Source organism: Peromyscus maniculatus, chromosome 1 (assembly GCF_049852395.1).
Source record: "Peromyscus maniculatus bairdii isolate BWxNUB_F1_BW_parent chromosome 1, HU_Pman_BW_mat_3.1, whole genome shotgun sequence".
Lineage (NCBI taxonomy): Eukaryota > Metazoa > Chordata > Mammalia > Rodentia > Cricetidae > Peromyscus > Peromyscus maniculatus.
The window spans coordinates 208,955,587-208,976,468 of NC_134852.1; the positions used below are offsets into that span (position 1 = coordinate 208,955,587).

Here is a 20,882-nt window from a genome sequence, read left to right on the forward strand (position 1 = left end):
CAGAGGAAGGCAGACAAGAGACCAGTTCAGTTTGGAATGCCAAGTTCTTATGGAGCATCTGTATTTTCTCTTTAAGAGGCTGGGCTGTAAACAAACAAGGCCTCTTCATGTTTTATAGGGAAGGCAAAAAAGCTGTTAAAGCCTGTGTTTCAAAAAAGCATTTTTGGGAAAGAGAGGGTAGAAACCCCAGGGAGAATAAGGACATTTGGTATTCTTTGCTGCCGCTGGCTGGAGGTAGCCTAGGCTCTGAATTCTCTAGAACACAGTGGTTGGTGGTTGGGAGAAATCTTACTTAGATTCCGAGGGAGTCTTTTGCACTGTCTGGGGCTGTGAGCGGGTGAGAGGGTGTCTGCTTACCCTAAGGAAGTTACATTGTTTGGAGGTGTAAAACGGCGTGAGGGTGAATGTATGCCCACATGTGCATCCTGTGCAGGCACGCTTAACTGCAGGTAAATTGACTTGATTCTTGATGCAGGTTTCTCTGCCAGTGTCTTTAGAAACTTCCGCATATGTCTGTGTGTATGTATATTTTTACTGTTCTAATTGCCGCATTCTCTCCAGGCTCATTGGTGCTTTATGGGGAGGTGGTGAATGCAAGGATTAAGAATGGAACTGGACAAGTGAAAATTGCATTTGGCGTAGTCACAGTTTCATTAATTTATTCATAAGACGATGACTACATGAAATTATTTTCCAGGGCATATCCGAAGTTATCAGGTGTCCATTCAATTTTAATTGACAATGTAAGATTCCTGTGGTTACCCTGAGTACAGATTGCCTGGGGCTCCGCAGGGCTTGTGGGAACAGAAGCTTGGACAAGTTTCCATTAAGCTCTGAATTGGGCAATTGGAAAAGAGGAGAATAAAACCCTTGAAAGGAAGGACCAAGTTGTTACTGTTGCCTGCTCTGCGGAGGAGAGAGGACCTCCTCTCAGAGAAGAGTTGTTCTCTCGCCAGGAATTCCAAACTCGCAAAGAGACCTGTCCCCCACACAAAAGTTGTTTTAACATGATGGAAAATTGTCACAGTAATGAGTGAAATCCCAGCCCCACTGACTGGGTGTGTAGTTGGGGGACAAAGGGTTCAGATGCACCTTTCTTTTTCAGCCAATCACTTTGATGGGCTCCTTGAATGAGTGGGGGCTGTGTGCATGGAGGCTTGGTTTACTTTGTCTGTATTCACTTGTATGAGGGCAGTGGTTTATTGCTCAGCTTTGGCATGTATAGAGATTATTTTTATTTTTTCCCCAACTTTAGCTTGTCTTCTTTTAATTTGATTAACATTTTTTTAGGGTTCTATTTGGGGGGTGGGGCTGTTGAGATCCTCTTCAAGTCCATTGTATACTAAAAATGGGTACTTATTATCTTACATATTGAGTAATGCGGGTTTAGGCTGCATCATTACAGTGTTGTTACACTTTAGTTCAGAATTTATGGGAGTCTTTCCTTTTCAAAAGAGCAAACAGACCCTATCAAATGACTCTTTCCAGGGAACAAGATAACAAAGTGACTGAGTTTAAAAGTCCACTGCAGCCCCAACGGTACTGGAGCACAGAGGGCTCTGGTAACTTAGTTCTGAAGCAGTCGTTGTTGCAGTTTGTGAGGATAAAGAGGATAATGTAGGTGTTGAGCCAAGTATTTGGAGGAGGTACCCTTGACCTGCCTGCTGCAGGAGGGGGTAGGCCATCTGATGCTTCCTCATCTGTTTGAGTATAGTAATGCATTTCAGATAATTGTTGAGACCCTCTCTGTGATTATTGGGTTATTTATAAAATGCCTCAAACTCTGGTGCTTGTTTTACCCATTGGGTAGCATCCCAAGGTTAACTTGTGTCATTTGGGGAGGAGTCTTGGTGCTTTTGTAGGGGAATTCACTTGACAATGGGGGGATGCGTATGGATGCAGAGGGAAAGACTGGGTAGAGAGCCGTGGTCCTAGGAGTAAGGCAGAGATTCATCAGAAGTGGCCCTTCACCGACCTGGGGCTCTTGGGCAGTGCTTGGCTTCCATTGGGGGTAGCGTAGATTACTAGAGTGCGGGTTGTGGGGATGTCTTAGCCTCCAGAGGCTGAGTCATGGCGAAAGAATGTATAAGGTGCTGCTGGGTGGCCCCTGAACTCCGGAGAGACATTTGGTTTCCCAGAAATAGATTGTGTCTGCGAGCCAGGGTTCAGTTGTTAGCGATACGGGGGTGGGGCTTGTACTTGCAGGCTGGTGGCTTCTTACAGCTCTCTCTGTCTTTGCTCTTGCCTGTGTGTCACAGACTCTGCTGACTTTTGCAGCACCCTGTTAAGTTTTCTTCAGCCTTCTGCTCAGCACCCACTGGCTTCCTTTGTGTCTTTATGGGCTTCAGTCTCTGCTGTCTGTGTCACTGATTCTCAGCCCTGCCCCTCCTCCTCCCCCTTTTCGATCATTGAATGGGTGCTTAAAAAAAAAAACCAAAAAAACCCAAACTCCAAAAACTAAAAACAAAAGCAACAATTCAGATTAGTGTGATCATCTTATCCATAATAACGAAAGTCCACAGGTCTTGACTGAACGCCAGGGCGGCAGTTCAGTCTAGGGAGGTTTGTCTGCTGTTCATGAACTGCTTAAGATGTTTTCTTGTAGTTTGTGACATGAGCAGAACGCTTTGATTTGGTTTCTTCCTACAGCTCCATTTTCAATCCGGCAGCACTCATTACTCTGCGTACAAAACGATTGAACACCAGATTGCAATTCAGGTAGGAGGCGCAAGAGATTCTGAAGCTTGAATTACCAATGTGTAGGTCTCTTGTGTCTTTTTATTCTCTGCCTCCCTCACCCAGATGATGATGATGGTGGTGATGATGGGGATGATGATGATGAGGATGGTTATGATGATGGTGATAATGATGATGGTGATGTCATTATGATGATGATGGTGGTGGTGGTGGTGGTGGTTTGAATCATTGAGGGAGGTGGGAAGTGAAGAACAGAAGAAATGTCGCTAAAATGATTTAAAGATATGAAAAGAAAGATCAGTCTATGTTTTTTAAGATTGTCTTGATCAGGCATCGTGGGAGCTCAGAACCCATGTTGGGTATGGTAACTGCCTTTTACTGAAGGAAGGGCCTTGAGTTGGCAGGAAAACAGGTTGGCCAATTGTGAACAGAAAGAATTGAGAGAGGGAGCTGGTGAGGAGGCCATGTGACAGTTGGGAGAATTGTTTCCTGTGGATCAAAATCATGGCCAATCTTAGCACTTTTGACCTGACCATCCCGAAATGGTGATTTCTCTTGGGCCTCTTGTGTTGGAAGGAAAGGCGGCAGATCCCAGCTTCTGATGAGTGTTCTGTTTCCCGCTCACTAATGCTTCCATTCTTTTAAATCCAAAGGCTAAACAAACCACAGACGAATGTAGTTGTGGGGCTGAACAGAAGCCAGCCAAAAGCGCCAGTGGGGTCAGGCAGACTAACGCGCTTTGTCTGGCGGCCTGGCCTTGCTATGAGGGACGTCTCATGGTGTCCCTCACTGTACACCCACATCCTGAGTGTTCTCTGCGAACCCTTGGCAAGGAGGCGTTGAGAGCTTTATTTGGCTGTGATGTGGAAGTCTGGCTTAGGGCCTCCGAAGTTGCTGTTGGCTTGGCGAACGCCACTTTCTTGCTGACTCTTTGTGTGAGTGTGTTTGTGGACATGCATGCCTATATACGGGTGTGTGTGCACATGTGTGCAGATGCACATGTGTGCAAGTATACATGTTTGAGTGCACCATGTATGTACATGGGTGTGAGGGTACCTGTGTGGCCTATTGGAACCCCTGCTTCCCATCCACCATATTGCATCTTCTTAGCTTTGCCATTTCAAACCTGTTTCGGCCTCCTTATTACTTTGAAAGCGCTGTTTGTCCCAGGTGAATGGAATTCTCCCTCCAGTGAGAGGCATGAGTCAGCAGGTCTTTGAAAAATGTGGTTGGTTCCTAGTCTTTTTGTATTTACTTCAAGGCTATAGTAGCTGGTCTTAAAAAGATTTACGTTAGCTCTGTGCTTGGGTAAGGTACTGATTTTCCACGCGTGCTTCAGGGGAAAAGCATACCTGTTGACTTTCACTCTTCCCCACCCAGATATTTTCACAACTGGTGTGTGTGTGGTGAGCATGAAGCTCCAGTTCTTCCTGGCACACTTCCTGTTGGAAGTTGCTTCCTTTTAAGGCCCAGTAAGTTTTGCTTTTGCAAAACAGTTTGGACTGAGGGGTTGGTTAGAGAGCAAGTCTAAACCCCGGCTCTGGGTGAATGGGTGGATAAACACAGTGTCCCCAGGCCTAGGGAGGCCTACTCCAGCTCAGGAGGGCTGGAATCTTGTTGCCTGGGGTGTGGGAATTGTTGAGGCTGAATAGGACAGTGATCCTTATCTTGGTGTGGAAAGGCTGGCTGGGGCCATGTCACTGGGAGACCAGCCCGAGACCAGCCCCGCTGCTGGCTCTTTACACCCGGTGCTGAAGTGCCCCTTGTTTGAAGACGCAGTTCGTCTTTCTCCAAACCACCTGGCACAGTGCGGGCCATGTGAAGCCCTTTCTCAGGAGGAAGATGGAGTAAATTACAGAGCTTATTGTTTGGAGGACTGAAACCATCCCTGTTCCTCCATGAACAGGTAGTATTGTTCTCCCCTGCTTCTATTTGCTAAGGCCTGATGCCCATGTGGGCAAACAGAGGGACATTTCATTGGAGTCCTAGCAGCATGCTTTCAAAAGTGTCCATTCTCCCTCAGTGTCTGCTCGACCAGCACAAGGCCAAGCCAAATGGCAGCTAGCTGTAGTTTTAGCGTGATCATCAAAGGATAAATGGCCAAAAACAAAACAAAAGAAGCAGAGGGAAAAAAGGCAAAGCTCAGACAGAATAAGATTGTTCTCTGAATTCTCTGGGCATTTCAGCAGCAGCCTGGGTGGGTGGGTGGTGGGGGCCGTGGGGAGTGGGGCAGAGAAAGCAGCCTTGGGGTGGGTGGGGGGTGGTCTCTCCTGGAGCACAGAAAACCAGATCTGGCCTTTTCTCTCATCCCAAGCTTAAATCCAGCGTGATGTTGGGGCAGCCGTTTCTTCCCTGGAAACTTAAAACTGGCTGAACCTTAACAAATGCTGTATTTCAGGAGGAGCTGAGCTTGCTGCTCTTCCCTGAGCTCCATCCTAAAATAACCTGGTACTATGACACCGGGCGTCACATGAGGTTCATTCCTCTTGCCCGCCCTCCCCCCCCCTCCCCTTCTGTCATCTCAGCACTCAGCCAGGCTCACCGTGGGTGTGAATGGCCTCTGACTGAGTCTATGGGCACATCGCTTTGTCCTCTGGTATCAGGTGCTGGGCTGGGACCTTCCCCACTTTAGATTCCGTCCAGCCCTCCTCGGTTCTGAAAAGACAAGGGCAGCAAGAATGGCCGAGACCACAGTGCAGCTGGACTGAAAGTTAAACAGGCATAATAATATGTACTGTATGGTTATTATTAGCAATGATAATAAATTGTTATTTAATTCTGTTGCTGTGTGTGTGTGTGTGTGCTGGTGGTGGAACACAGGGACTCCTGGTGCTAAGTGTGAGCTTGTTCCCTGAGCACCATCCCCATCCAGACCATTGGCCTTTTAGAAGTGTCACTGAAGCACAGCACAGTCCGCAAGTGTTTAGTAAGGAAGAGGATGGACTTACATCCAAGAGGCCTCACCCACGTCAGTGTGCAGATGGGGGCTTGTGTGGACTTTAAAATTTGAGGATATATAGTCAGTTTGGTTAACTTGATGTTACTTTGGTTTGAAAGCATCTTGAGATAAGCATGAAGGGAAAAGCATGGCTGTGTTCCAATAAAGCTTTATTTATAAATACAAACACTGGCTGGATTTGGACCCAGGGCTGAAGTTTACTGTGCTCTGATGAAATACTCTTAAGTCTTGTTCCTCCCTCTTCCTAGTGTTGTGGCTTCCTCTCTCCCCAACCTGCGGAATAGAATGTAAATGGAATCGTCCAGGATGTATGGTTCTGTGTTGTTGGAGACTTGGTTGCTTCCAGGTTTACCCTATCCCAAATACAGGACAAGTAGTTTTGGACATTTTTGGAAGGAATGTCAGTGTCTGAGCATATTGTCCTACACTAGCAAATGCATCTAGGGGTGGCGTTGAGGGGTGTATATGTAGCTTTGCTTTAATCTTTTATAGGTAGAAGCCTGCCTAGGGAATGTTGAGTGTCTTTTTTGAAATGTATGGCAATTAGTTGTGAGGAGAGTAAGTGGTGTATGTGAGGAGGGGTAGTGGGAAAACTGGAGGCTACTTGTAGATGCTCTCCTGGGTTGCCCCTCGTGCAGGAGTTTGGCCTCTTGGTCCTCCACCATCTTTGTTAAATGGTGATGAACACTCACGCCGACTCAGGAGATTGAGCCCTAATTGCAGATGTGCAAAGCCAGAGCTGCCTCCTGGGATGGCCTGCAGGTGATTGTGCACACAGTTAGGCATCTCTGTAGCTTCCCTGGAGGGACCTCTGCCAACATTCCTACTCGGGGCATTACTGCAGCCTCCAAGAGGAGTTCTGTAATCAGGGCGGAGGGAGACCCAACCCAACCTTTCCCTGGGTTCTCTGAAGGGCTACTTGAAAACCAATCAAGCTTTGTTTTAAGAGTATTTTGGCCAAAGGTTGATGTTTTAACACGAAGTCAGATGTGATTTAGGGGAAAAAGCACTACACCCAACAAAAACAAACTGTGTAGACCTTTCGTGGTTGTTTGCCTTTGGAGATGTGAAGTGGTTTCTGTGTGTGCATGCGCACTCGCATACATGTGCATGCTTGTGCCTGTGGTCAAAGACAGCTCGGAGAGGATCCAGAAGAAATGGACCTTTTTATTTGTTTGCACAGCTGAGCTGGGGAGACTTTGCAGGGAGGTTTGCTTTCCCTCTTGTTAAGCTTGCAAGATCTGGTGTGAGCTTTCCAAAGCACTTGGTTCTACCCCTCCACAACAGGGGTTCCCTGGGGCCCCCAGGACCCTTCCAGAGCTTGGGTGCTTTCTGGAGTCACAGCAAGGTTGGAAAGCTTACCCACCCCGATGTGAAAGGGTGGACATGTGAGGTGCTGTGGCTGGAGCTCCTGGTTCTGCCCACGTGGTGGAGATGGCTAGAGATTAGTTTTAGAAGATTTGTTCAGAGTTTAAGAATGAGGTGGCGGCAATGTGTGTGAGGGTTCCTGGTTTTCCCTTAATTTATGGTTTGGATGTTGGTCTCTGTTGTGGGTTTTTTTTTGGTTTTGTTTTGAGACAATGTTTCTCTATGTAGCCCTCGTCCTGGAACTCACTTTGGAGACCAAACTGATGTCCACTCACAGAGATCCGCCTGCCTCTGCTTCCCAAGTGCTGGGATTAAAGGCCTGCGCCACTGCGCCTGGCCTCTGTTGTATTCTTAATCTGTCCTCTTACCTGCTCTGTTTCCTGGCTTTCACTTCACATGGATGTGCAGAGTAGGGCTAAGAAAGATTCCTTCAAATCAATCTGTTTAAGCTAAGAAAAAAAAACCTATTATTATTAATTTTTTAATTTTAAGACAGTGTTTCATGTAGCTCAGGCTGGCCTAGAGTTCACTACTAATCAAGGCTGCCCTTGAGCTCCTGACTTCCTGAGGGCATGCACACCAGGCCTGGCCTCCAGGCTCAGAGCTTGGTATAAGCACTTGCTTTAGATGTGAGAGTGCGCATCCACTTTCCACCAAGAACGGAGGAGGAGCCCGTGTGCTTGTGCAGAAGTGAGCTGGAGAGGTGTCGCTCACTTGAGAGGTTTCCTGAGGCCAGTGGGTGCTAGCTCCCTCGTTTAGGAGCCTCATTCACTGGGGATTTATTGGTGAGTGAAACAGACAAAATCCCCTTGCTCTCAGCCACGTCTCGACTGTTTCAGATACTGTCACAATTTTCTGTTGTTTACGTTGATTCAGTGTGTGTTTTGGTGTGTGTAGCTTTGGGGATGGACCTTGGTTTGCCAGTGACAGAGACCTTTACATGCTGAGCCATCTTACCAGACCTAGATCCTGGTTTCTAAGCACCATCCCTTACTCTAAACCGGTGGTTCTCAACCTTCCTAACACTGCGGCTCTTTAATACAGTTCCTCATCTTGTGGTGACCTCCAACCATAAAATTATTTTTGTTGCTACTTCATAACTCTAATTGTGCTACTGTTATGAATTGTAATGTAAACATCTGTGTTCTCCAGTGGCCTCAGGTGACCCCGAGAAAGGGTTGTCGGGTCGCAACCCACAGGTGGAGAACTACTGCTCTGATAGACTTCCTGCTTAGTCCAAGATTCGTCCTAGAGCTGCCCTCGTCATGGCCATTGTCACTTGTGGTTTAGGGGACTGAACCCAGGGCCTTGCCCATGCCACGAGTACCATCTCTATTCAGAACCGAGATTTTTCAACTACTAAAGGTTGGGAAGGGCAGCGCTAGAGTCTTCTGAAATCAATCCATTGATTATTTATTGGAAGCTATGACCTTTTTCTGGTGCCCAATCGAAACGGGCTGCAGATGTTCCCACGTGACTGTGTTCTCCGATGAGCAAGAGCAGACTGCCCTTGTATTTCAGTGAGCTCGGCCAGGGCCTTTGCCTCCTAGGCTTCTGTGAAGAGGGCCTTTGGTTCTGAAGGAGTAGCTGGGACAATGCAGTGCTTGGTGTGGAGTCAGAGACAACAACAACAACAGTTAATAATAATAGCTTGTTTATTGAGTTCTGGTGCACTGGGCCAAGTGTTAAGTGCTTTCTGTGGGTTTTTCATTGATTTCTCATCCGTGTAGGGAGGGGACCCCGAGCAGTAGAGTTCCTGTCACTATTGTCATTACCCCCATACTGCAAATGAGGAAGTCCACACCTGACATGTTATTTTCCCCGTGGTCAATTAGGATCCTAACCCAGGCCAGTGTGATTGGAGGGAGGCTGCTGGCACAGCTTCATGCTTAGCTGTCTGCGTAAAGCCATGCTCAAGGCTAAGGATGTGACCCAGAGGTGGAGTGCGTGCCTTGGGTTGGGTTCCCGGCACTGAAAAGACTAAACAGAGGGCCTACCTGTTTTTGAGCCATGGATACCATCCAGCTTCCTAGACTATAAGATGGCCCATGGACCTGTGCTGCAAGCATGTCCTGGACGCTCATCGTTGGGGGTTCCTATTCTGTAGGACTGACTAGGTTAGTGTGTCCTGAATCTGAGCCACTCAGATCTCCTGGGAACATCCTGGAGAGCGTAAGAAGACTGGGATCCCGTCCCAGGCTCATGTTCTGTAGGTCCGGTATGGGCGCCTGTGTTGATAATTTTACTGTGTTATTGAGTAAAGCTAGAGCCCTTCTCTGGGTCAATGGAGAACCGTGAGTCCAAAGCAGTGGTTCCCAACTCTGGCTGCACATCACAGGTGCCTGGGAAGTGTTGAGAACAGACCTCAGACACCTGACCGAGGCACCTCGATTAGCGTCCTCTGGGTGTCCCTCCGGTCTGGCATCTGTTTGGTAAAAGCTTTCCAAGTGACTTCAGCGAAGCATAGTTGAGGCACCCTGGCCTTGGCACCCTGGAGTCTACAGCAGCTGTGCGCACGTAGTTTCCCAGGACAGCTGTGCACCTATAGTCTTTGTGGTGGAGGAGAGTGGTACCAAGGCCTTTTTTTGGGGTGGGGGCAGGGCCAGGGGGGAGGCTGGCTTGTTTCTTTGAACTTGACTCTTCCTAGAGGTGTCTGCATTCAGGGTTCTACAGATGGTTGGGGTCTATGGAGTGGTAGGACTCTGTTTCAGAAGGCTCTGTGAACAGGGAACCTGTGGTGACCACTGGCTCCTAGGTTAGAAGCTGTGGGAAGAGGTGGTATCGTGGGCAGGAAAGTGGAGACCTGGAGCAGAGGCATTTGGCAGCCTCCTGATTCTCACACTGGCAGGTCATGCTGAAGTACAGGTTGGGACTGTGTTGGTCTGAAGCTGGGCTTGGGCATGTGCATATCAGACTAGGCGAAGCTGATGTTGTCTTCTGGACAGTAGAGAAAGAAGAGTCCGTTTGGATAGGTCAGGAAAGTGAGTGATGCAGAGAAACAAACAGGTTTCCCTTCGCCCAGGTCCTACAGCTTAGTGGGAAGGGGGCAAGACAAGAATCAAGGGGCCTAGTTCAGCTTTATCTTTATGAGTGTCTTGCTTGAATGTTGTATTACATGCACTATGTGTGTGCCTGGTGCCCATGGAGCTCAGAGAGGGCATTGGATCCCCTGCAATTGGAGTATGGATGGTTGTGAGCCACACTGTGGGAGCTGGGAACTGAACCGGGGTCCTCTCCAAGAGCAACCACCTCTCTAGCTCCTACGCCTGTCTTTTTAAGTGCAAGTTAGCGTCTTGACTCTAAGTCAGCGGCAGCTGTCCTAAACTAGCCAAATAACCTGGACTCACTGCGCTCTGTTCCCTGTGGCTTTCAACTTCTGCTCGATCTGTTTGTAGCGTGGCCTTCACACCTGTCGGCATTGTTCACCCAGAGACCAGCGTGCATGGTTATTGAGAGGATGGGCTAGCGTGCAGGTTCTAGTCTTGGACCAGAAAGTGAAAACAAGGGTCCTGCCAGCTGTCCAGTGTCCCCATCTGGGCCACAGCAAGTGTATATGGAGGCCTGGACTGTGGTAGTCAGCTGGCTACGTTTGCTCAGTATAAGAGAAAGTTTATACGTTTTGCTTTCTGGAATTTCTGCTTTTTATAAAGTCCTTGACAATTATGGGAGCTGTTTAGCCGAGCACCAAACTTTCTAAATGGGTTAGAGCCTTATCAGGCCTGACACTTCATTTGTTTCCAGAGTTTGGTTGGGACAGCTGGTATCAAGTCCTAATCAAGCAGATCAGTGGCTGCTGTTTCTTTTTTTTTTTTTTCTCTTTTTGCTGGCTTGCCATTGCTGGCAGAAGTCTTATTCTAGAGGGTCCCACCCTGACCACTTCTCGCAGTGAATTTAGTGCTTAATCACATTGGAAAAGAAAGATTCAAAGTAGCTACATGTACTGTGTATCTTATTATAGAAAGAAGCATCAGAATCAAAGGTGTGTGGGCTCTTTAAAGCATCCTCATAAAACCTTAGTTTTGAGGCATGTGTTTAGAAAAGCATTGGTTATGCCAGTTTCCATGCAGGCTGAGGGCTGGGCTGCAAACTGTCCATTTTTGCATTGGTTGTTTGCTATGGGAGGTTAGGGATGGGGTGAATGACAGATGGGATGGGGCAGCATAGCTCAGTGTCTCTCAGCCTTAGGACCCAGCTACTTCTTGGGTGCAGGGAACTGTCCATCCCATGTTGCTACTTCTGGCCTTAACAGAGCTCTCAACAGAAACACGGTAACTAAAAGTACTCCCAGGAATGATCTGGTGCTCTCTGGGGGTCAAAGTCACCTCTGGCTGGGAACCACTGGCCTAGTGTTGGAGTTTAAAGTTGTGTGTCTGTCCACTGATACTGTGGTAGCCTCCCACCCCAATGCCTTTGGATTTACTTTAAGGGAAACAGAAGAATCAGCAGGGACAGTGAGGGTGGGGTATCATAGGTAGCCTGGGCTTGAGTCTCAGGCATGCCAAGCTTCCCACTCCTGATTTGTGAAGTGGGGAAATTGGTGGCACCTGAGGTGGCTTTCCCAAAGACTGTTGAGAGACTGGATGGGACAGGGTTTGGCATGGGCTGGGCGCTGCAGTGGCTGGCGCACAGGAGGGTGCTTGCTGAATGCAAGCTGCTGTCTTTGCCACTGGCACCTACGAGGCACTTGTTTGCAGGCCTGGGGTATGATGGCTTATCCTGACATGCAGTGTATATTTTTTACTTGCTGTCAAGAGCCTCACACATGATGAATTTGATAGCCTTGGCCATCTTCACTGGGTAACGTAGATTTATGACTCCTGTTAGTTGCTGTTTGCATTTATCTTATGTCACTTAAAGATTCTGCCTCGACTCTGTGACATTTGGTAAGCATGCAGGCTCTTCCAAAGGGTTGGGATCATGCTTTGCTCATATTCATGTCCCAGTCAGTAGTTGGACATGTAGTAAGAAGGCAAGAGCTTGAGTGCTTGCCTAGCATGCATGAACATGGGTTCAATCCCAGCACGGTATAAACTGCATGTATAAATGGCCTGGAATCCCAGCACTCAGAGGTGGAGGTCATCCTCAGCTACCAAGTGAATTCAAGGTCAACATGAGCTACATAAGATCCTGCCACAGACAGACAAACAAACCAATTAATCAACCATTGAACCAAACCACATCCAGCTGAGCAGAAAGGAAATAACATATGAGTGAGATTGGGGTAGGTCAGTGTGTATTGGAAATGGCAATGGAGTGCTTTTCCAGGTTTTAAAATAATAGCCCCTTTATAACATAGAAAGTCAATAATCATTTGTTTATTATCTATTGAATAATTTGAGCGGGGCATTCAACCCCTCTGTCAACTTGATGTTCTTTCCTGGGTTTTTCAGTGTGACGTCAGCTGTCATTAGTGCTGATGTGTGCTGCCCCAATGGCCGTGGGTGCCATGGCTTTAGTGAGTAGCCAGGTCTACGCTGGTTTGCATTTCTTTGACTGTTTTCTGGTTCTCAGAATGTGGAGGTTCGCTGGCTGTTAAAAACTCTCTTTGCCTTTTTTCTTTTGGCTATCTCTTTTTAGATGGTAGGTAGTGATGTCTGTGGGATCATGCCATACCTTAGCTTTGACAGCTGCCAGTCATCCTCGGAAGAGGGCTTTGCTACATGTGGGTGTCTGAGCCACTTAAACAAAGCCAGCCCTTGCTGCTCTGTAAGCCTGGTGTCGCCCTAAATTTTTGAGGTTGAGATGAAGCCCCAGAATAAATGGCCCTGGTTGAAAGCTGGACAATTTCCAAGACTTGAAAATGGATGTCTGTGGTGTTTGTCCATTGTAGTGGGACTGGGAGATTCTTCCCACTGGGGCTTTGGCAGAGACTGCCCTGTGTCAATAGTTTTTCAGTTGATCCAGTAAGCATTGCTGATGATTGAAATTGAAGACTCGCCAGGACAATTCATCTTGAGGAGCAGGGAGCATCGGGTGTGAGCCAGGCTGTGGGGAACAGACATTGACATACGGGCGGTCATCAAACTAATTGTTGTTTGAATTACCTGTTATGATCCAATGACAAATCTGCCCTGCTCCTGTCACTGGAGCAGAAAATGTAGCTTGAATTGGCGTGATGTTAGCGAGTGTAAACTGTACTTCAACAAGATGGATAAACCCAATTATGGGGCAGACCTGTAGAGAGAAAATCCATTTAAATCTCGTAATGTTAAGCAGAGCTGTGTTTAATTCATTTGGACCAATTTGGGGATGATATATGAGTGTTGGTGAACATTCATCAAAGGGGTGGCCGTGGGGGAAAAGTGATGTGCTGGGCTGTGGCCACTCTTGTGAGGCAGCTGCGTGTCGGCCTGCACTAATGGCGGAGAAACAGAATGACAAAAAGATGTACTCAGTGCCGCAGGGGACGGTGCTGCGTAAATGAACCAATAAGGGAAATACACGGAGCAGAAAGGGGATCTGCCGTTCCTGAATGCCACTGACAGTCAAAACCAGAAAGGACTGGAGGGCTCTGACGTGTTTCCAGCCGGACACCCTTGTGGGCTTTTCTGAGCCTTGTGATGAGGGACCTAGGAAAGTTCATTCTAGAAAGCAAAAGAGGAGAGGAGAGGAGAGGAGAGGAGAGGAGAGGAGAGGAGAGGAGAGGAGAGGAGAGAGAGAGGGTCGGTCATGTCAGGAAGTCACATGCTTATTAAATATATATCCTGGGGTATTTAATTCTCTATTGGAAAGTTAAAGGGGCATTGTTTCTGAGATACATGTGTGATTCATATCTGAAGGTGTTTAAAAAGTCTTGCTTATTTTAAAGACGTCCATTAAAACAGCTGTTGGGTGATGTTGCTTTATACATGATAGGTACTTTACTGATGCTGTAAATGAAAGCGTTGAATTGAGGAAGGTGCTGTCTCAGCTGGACACCTGAGCTCCTCATGAGGACATAGAAATAAGGACCTTGTGGGACAGTGGTGGCGCACACCTTTTAATCTCAGTACTCGGGAGGCAGAGGCAGGCAGATCTCTGTGAGTTTTGAGGCCAGCCTGGGCTACAGAGTGAGTTCCAGGACAGCCAGGGCTGTTACATAGAGAAAACTTGTCTTGGGTGGGGGCGTGGAGGGGGGAAGAAAAAGAAAAAGAGAGGAGGACCTTTGTGCCCATTTTGTGCTCTGGCCACCCCTGGCTTCTCATTCTTCATTCTTGGGCATTTGTTTAATTGTATAACAATGGGTGGATTTGATTTACTTTGTATTATTTTGAAATTTCATTTTGAAGTTTTTGTAATAACATTTTCCTTGTTATGTGTTTGTATGTGCACCTGTGTGCTGACACCCATTACAACTGTACATGTGGGTCAGAGGACAGCTTGCTGACGTCAGTTCTCTCCCTCCTGTGTGTGGGTTATAGGCTCGGATTGAAGTGGTCTTGGTGGCAGGTACCGTTACTCGCCCAGGCATCTCACCAGCCCTAGTTATTCGGTTATTGTATGAGCACATACTGTATACTGCGCACATCCCCCTGGGTCTCGCTTTTTATTGGTCTCCCGTGCTGGCTTTCCGGTGGCGGTCTTGGGAGCCTGTAGCCTGTTTATATTTTGGGAATGAAAGACGAAGCCCCTCTAATCAGTGGCCCTTACTTCTCGGTTTTCTTTTTTCCTTTTGGATTGGATTCGACTTGCAAGCTGCCAGAGAAGGGAGGACTAAGGTGTTCGGGCAGAGGGTGGTGAGGAATGCTCACCTGAGACTGTCTCCCCCAGAAATCCAGTGGTGTGAAAGGAGGCTTCCCTGTCCCTGGGGACAGTCTAGCTTATGGGGCATGACGTGCACTTCGCTTGTTCCGCACAAATCTTTGGTTCAGAGGTGTATCTGCTGGAGACTTCCTTTCTATATTCCTCCATGTTTCAACTTATTTGAAGAGCTAGCAACAGTTTAAAAACAGAAGAATTAGAACCTTGTAGTAACATCTTAACACTGAATTCCAAGAATGTGAGTATACCAGCCTAGTTACCAGAAGACGGTAGAATACTTGGAGAAATTTAAACTACTCACTCCTCCAGAAAGCCCCCAGTATATTCCTGCAGCCCTGCCTGGCAGGCCTCCAGATGGCTCAGCACTGGGAAGAGCATAACTGGGTGAGCACAGAGGAAGTGTGCTTGGATGCACCCCGGATTTGAAGATGTCTGTCTGCACTGGAAGCAGCAGCATGCTTTCCCCCTCTCTGAGTTGGGGACTCTGGCTTTGAAAGTGATTGGCAGATTTAGATTCTTCAAGGTGAGCTAGAGATGTGAGTTGGGTAGGGAAGTGAGTTAGACCTTCTGGTTAGGGTCGGGAAGTGTGTCTCCCCCACACCTCCACTTCCTGCTTTCTGGTGTCATAGCCAAGCTGAAGTCTTGGGGCCACATTCAGAGAGGAACCTTTGTCCTTTTGATTAGCTCCCAAGGGAAATATATATATATACACACACATACATACATACACATACACATACATACATACATACACACACACACCAAAAGAGCGAGGAGTGAAATGGCCGGGGAGATGCCCACATGAGGGCTTTACTGATTTATGGAATGTAGGCGATTCAATTCAGGATTGTTCTAGGAGTCACCAAGTTCTGAACTTGATATTTATCCTTAAAATTAAAAACAAAAAAACCTGCCTTGGTTCTTCCTCCTGGTCTTGAATGGCTTCCTTTTGATTCTGGACCCAGGCAGCACATATCTCTTCATCATTCCTGGAGGGGCAGAGAGCAGTAAAACCCTCCTGAGAGGGGACGGGGCAGTAAGCCACAGTTACACGCTTAATGTATTGGGACGTGTTTTTTTTTCCTCCAAAGAGAAATTACAGAAAGGTTGGAAAGTGCCCCAAAGCTAAGGGTGAGCCTGCCCAGCCACCAGTAGTTTGTGTGCACACTGTTTTGGTTTGTGTTTTCTTAAAATGTGTCACTGCTGTCAGAGCCGTGAGTGAAAGCAGATGACAAATGTCACTTGCAGAAGACCACTTGTGAAGCCATTTGTTGTGAAGGGCTGTTACTCAGCTTGAGCCCTTGAGTCTGGCAGTCCTTGTGGGGGTGGGGTCCTTCCTAGGAGGGGGAAAAAAAGGAAAAAATAAAAATCTGTTTTGGTTGGGTCAAATTTTCTGGTCAGTCTTCGTCAGGAAGTAGATGCTGCTGTGTTGCTTCTCGTGATGCGAATTTTGTCATTTTAGGGTCGTTTCGGCATCAAGGAACTTGCTTCTCATGTGGAGCTGGAGTCTCTGCTACTCCCACTGTTTACTTAAGTGGCAAAGTTGGAGTCGTTAGGTGCTTCCTGGCCTCCCCTGGTTTGGAATTTTGGGCATACAGTTAAAGGAACCTGGCATTGGCTTACATGTGACCGAAGCCCGGGATCTGATGTGTAAAAAGTGCACACTCAAAACCGCAGGCCACGTGCACAGAAGCACTAGTTTTGATTCCAGGCCCCACCCGTGGCTCTGATATCTCCGCTTTTACCCTGAGGGTGGATTTTTTTATCTTTTGGGTTGACTTCTGGTTTGTGGTTTCCACTCGTCACTGCTCGAGAGTGTGGACGCTGTGGAACTGGGGTGACCAGAAACTGATCCGAAAGGCTCCCCAGGACGGTGGCCCCTGGGGACACCGGATGTGGCCCCTGGCAGGTTGCTTTAGAGCCCTTGTTTCTGGTACAGGCTTCTCCCTCTGGGGTTTCCAGCCCCTCCTCCTGGGCTCCTCCGTCACACCTCTGAGGACTGTAGTGGAAACATCTAGACCCTCTTTCCACTGGACTTCCTGTTCTGTGTGTTTCCCGATTTCCTGTTGCCTCTTTTGGCAGGGTTATGTTTTCCTCATTAACTAGTTTCCATTTCAGAGTTTTCTGATGAAGCAGGGACTTTTTTTTTCATCCTAGCATCAATCATTCCATACTTTTTGGTTAAGTGTAAAAACAATATATTTCATGATGGCAGTCTCATACAGGAGCACTTAACATGGCTGCTTGTGCCCAGCCTCCCTGTGCTCCCTGTCCGTCCTCCCCACCCGCACTGGACTCCCTCCACCGCTGTGTGTGTGTGTGTGTGTGTGTGTGTGTGTGTGTGTGTGTGTGTAGTGTGCTTGTGCAAGGCAGATGACAGCTTTTTTTGGAGTTGATTTTCTTCTTCCACATGTGTGTGGGTTCTAGGGATGGAATTCATGACCTCTGCACAGCGAGCACACTCACCTGCTGAGCCGCTGTGCTCACTCTGCCTCCGCCATTGCTCTGCCTCCGTCCTTGTGTTTGGAGTTGTCGTTCTTGTGTTTGGAGTTGTCATTCTTGTGCTTGGAGTTGTCCTTCTTGTGTTTGGAGTTGTCATTTTTGTGTTTGGAGTCGTCGGTCTTGTGTTTGGAGTTGTCCTGTGGCCCAGTCTGGCCTGGAACTCTTTGTGGAGTCAAGGCTGACCTTGAACTTCTGATCCTCCTGTCTCTATCTCCCCAGTCCTGCTGAGGTTACAGACACGTGCCACCAGGCTTGCTGTCTCTCTCTGTCACACACACACACACACACACACACACACACACACACACACACACACACACCTAGATTCTGTGTATGAGAGAATGTATGCTTTATTTATCTTTCGGAGTCTGACTTATTTTCGCCTGGCACAATCTCCGGTCACATCCCCTTTCTCCAGATGACATGATTTAATTCTTGGTTATGGCTGAACTTTTTGTTTTAACATAAAGTTGAGAATTTTAAGAGGGGCTGGTGGCAGAATTATTCAGTGTGGCTATTTTCTCATCTGAGAGAAATAGATTTAATGAGAGGTCTGGCTTGTCATGGAGACTGTTGGGAGATCCTGTCAGAGGGTCTCACCCGTCACCTGACACATAAGAAACATGTAAGGGTATGCCACTCACTGTTCCTGAGTGTGGAAACTTGTGTCTCGCTAACAGACCTATGCCACACTGTGTTAGCCCCCTCCAGGGCCCTCCCCCATCACATAATGGATCTGGCTCGGAGTTATTTCTTCCTCAAGTGAGTGTGGTAGAGTTTACTTTCTGAAGAGAAGGGGTTATGGTGCCAGAGGCCATCTACCATGATTTACCTCTCCATGGAGGGCAGACAGAAAAATGCTGAGTGGGGCACTGGACTCAGAATCATTCAACTTCTGATGGGCATGAAATTAGTGACAGCAAGAGGAATTTGTGGCTTCTTGTGGTGCCCCTCCTCTTTGGTTCCAGTTCTCTTGCTTAGGTCTTCATTAACAATATAAATCTAAAAGCCATTCCCTTCCATTTCTGGAAAAGCAGACTTCTGGCTCCTGGCTTATGAACTTAAGAACACATTTGTTTCTTTAGGAGGGATTTTCCTCTTGCTCCGCTCTTGTTTGAGTCTTAATGAGCATGTAACAGCTTCCTCCTCCTCACAGCTCCTTCCTCCTCCTCACAGCTCCTTCCTCTTCCTCACAGCTTCTTCCTCTCTCCTCCTCACAGCTCCCTTCTCCTCCAGATTATCTTAAAGATGCCCCATGTTACTTGGTTAGCAAGGATAAGAGATGCTCACCTTTGGGTCCCTGGGCACCAGCACCTATAGGATGAAGTGTTGACACCTCTGTAGCTGCGCTTGAGCCCTTAGCCCAGGTCAGCCTTCTGGAACTTTCTTGTAGTTTTCTCTTGAGTGAGAAATCCATCAGTGGCCAGCCACCTTGGGTCTGGTCACACTTAGACTTGGGTGACAGTGGTGTGGAAAGACGTGTGCCCAGGATGATTTATTCCTCCAGGGCTTAGAGAAATGACATTGATTCTCCCCATTGACTGGAAGGCAGCCACTGTTTCTTTACCGTCTCCTGGTTCCAGACAGTTAAAACCTCCCTGTTTGCCGATGGCTGATTTTAAAACACAGTCCTCAGGAGCTGTGGGTGCTTGTCACTTTCTTTAGAGGCTCGGATAAAAAGAGGAGGATTGAAATATGAGCAACAGAGGGCAATCCTAGTCAATTGGATTTAAATTTTTCTTTTTTTTACGACATGTATTGTGTGTGTGTGTGTATGTGTGTGTGTGTGTGTGTGTGTGTGTGTGTGTGTGTGTGCTTGCATGCATATAAGTACATGCATGCCATGGTGTGTTCAGAGGTCAGAGGACAACCTGAGGGAGTTGGTTTTTTTCTTTCACATGTGTCTCAAGGACTGAATTCAGTTTGTCAGGCTTGGGGGCAAGTGCTCTTGCTGGCTGATCTGTGGATTTTCAGTCCACATGCGCTTCTTCTTGTCTTGGATATGTGTGTGTAAAACAGTAGGTAAGTGTGGTGATCCCTCCCAAACCTCCCCAAGGTAATAATGATAACAATAATAATAATAATATAAATAAATTAGACTTGTTTACCAATGCCTTGTTTCATTATTTATTTTTAAAATTGCATTTCATTTATTATTTGTTTTGTTTAATTGGATTTATTTATTTGTGCATCAGCCATACCTTTCCAGCTGCAGCGAATGAACTTAGGCTGTGGAAGTGGCTTCCCTTCCACCCTGCTGTGCCAGGCATCCTGGCAGAGGGCGTGGCTTTCAACAGGAGCTGTGCCTTACTCTCTGAAATACCTTAACTTATTTAATCTAATATTCATCCTCCCCACCCCTAATTAACACCAACACTGACCTGTTTCCCTAGGTAGCACTTGGTGAGACCAGATATTTCCCTAGGTAGCACTTGGGGAGAACCTCATTTTGTGTATAATGGTGGCAGAAGAATTAATTACGGACGGATGAGGTTTGGAGAATTGAACTCTCCTCGGTCCACTTGCCAGTGACCTGGCCGTGGACAGCTGACCTTTGCTCAGCTGTGAAATGCCTCCATAGGATGTGTGCCACAGCAGGGCCAATGAGAGGCCAGAAGAATGCTCTTGTGGCTTTCAAAGCTATTCTGTGGAGTTTAGGAGTGTAGCTCACTGGGCCAGCACCTGGGTTGGATCCTCAGGACCATGAAAAGCGAAACACTTTGGCTGTGGGAAGGAGGGAACGTTATTCAGAGCCCTCCACAGACTGTGTGCTGCCACGGCCGGTTCCGTCACTGCTCCGAGTGTGAGTTTAGCCGCAGCGAGGTGCTGCAGTTTGAGGGTTAAACGAGACAGCACGCAAACAGCCGGGACACAGTAGCCTGCACCAAGCAACCGCGGTTGCTTCTGTCTGAAGGGAGCAACACTGTACTCCTGGCCCCTGCCACAGCTTGTGTTACTTGGCTCATTACGACTAGCAAAGCAGATAGACTCTGTGGTTTATTTTACTGTGTCTTTCTATTCCATCTTTTCTGGGTGCCTTTCTTCTGCTTCTTAGAAGTCATGAGAGGGGAATGGTATTCTGCTTAAAGAATGGGTATCTAAATAGGGCTTTGAAATAAACTTCAGGCTCATTCCATCAAATGGAGCAAATTCATTTACTACTAAGAATTTAACTCGTGTTGGAGCCATCCCCTCCCCCAGCACATGTATAAACACATACATTGATCTCTTTCTTTTTTCTCTTGTATTACTACAAGGATCAGTTTCTTCTGGCTTAATTCCAGGAACAACATGCCTGTCTTTTTTCATCATTGAGAAAAAACAGTCTGAAGGCACCATAATTCCTTAAATTGGATTTCAATTCTTGATCCCCTTATATTCAGTAAACAGAGTGTTCTATGAAACATTGTTTAGGAGCGAGACACTGCCAGCCTTGCTGTTTGGAGTGTTGGAGCCTCATGGGCTGAGGCTGTAGGTGGGGGAACCCTCAAGAGGTGATTGCTTACCTTCACATAAGGCTGGGGTCTTAATCATTTCATAAAAAAAATGCAGGCAAAAGTTGAGAAAGCTGTCTGGAGTTTAGCTTGGAAGAAGTGTGTGTGGGGAGTGTGTGCTG

General features: G+C 47.3%; 1 protein-coding gene across 43 annotated transcripts in view; it reads left to right on the forward strand.

The window, feature by feature from the left end:
- Tcf7l2 (transcription factor 7 like 2) overlaps positions 1-20,882 on the forward strand; it is a 191,462-nt gene that overhangs the window by 10,438 nt on the left and 160,142 nt on the right. For 24 of the 43 annotated variants that reach the window (XM_042265452.2, XM_042265438.2, XM_076563331.1 and 21 more), the window contains exon 4: positions 2,650-2,718. The exons of the other annotated variants lie outside the window; for them this stretch is intronic. In XM_042265452.2, coding sequence (XP_042121386.1) covers positions 2,650-2,718 — 69 coding nt within the window. The remainder of the gene's footprint in view (positions 1-2,649; positions 2,719-20,882) is intronic. 43 annotated transcript variants of the gene reach the window in all.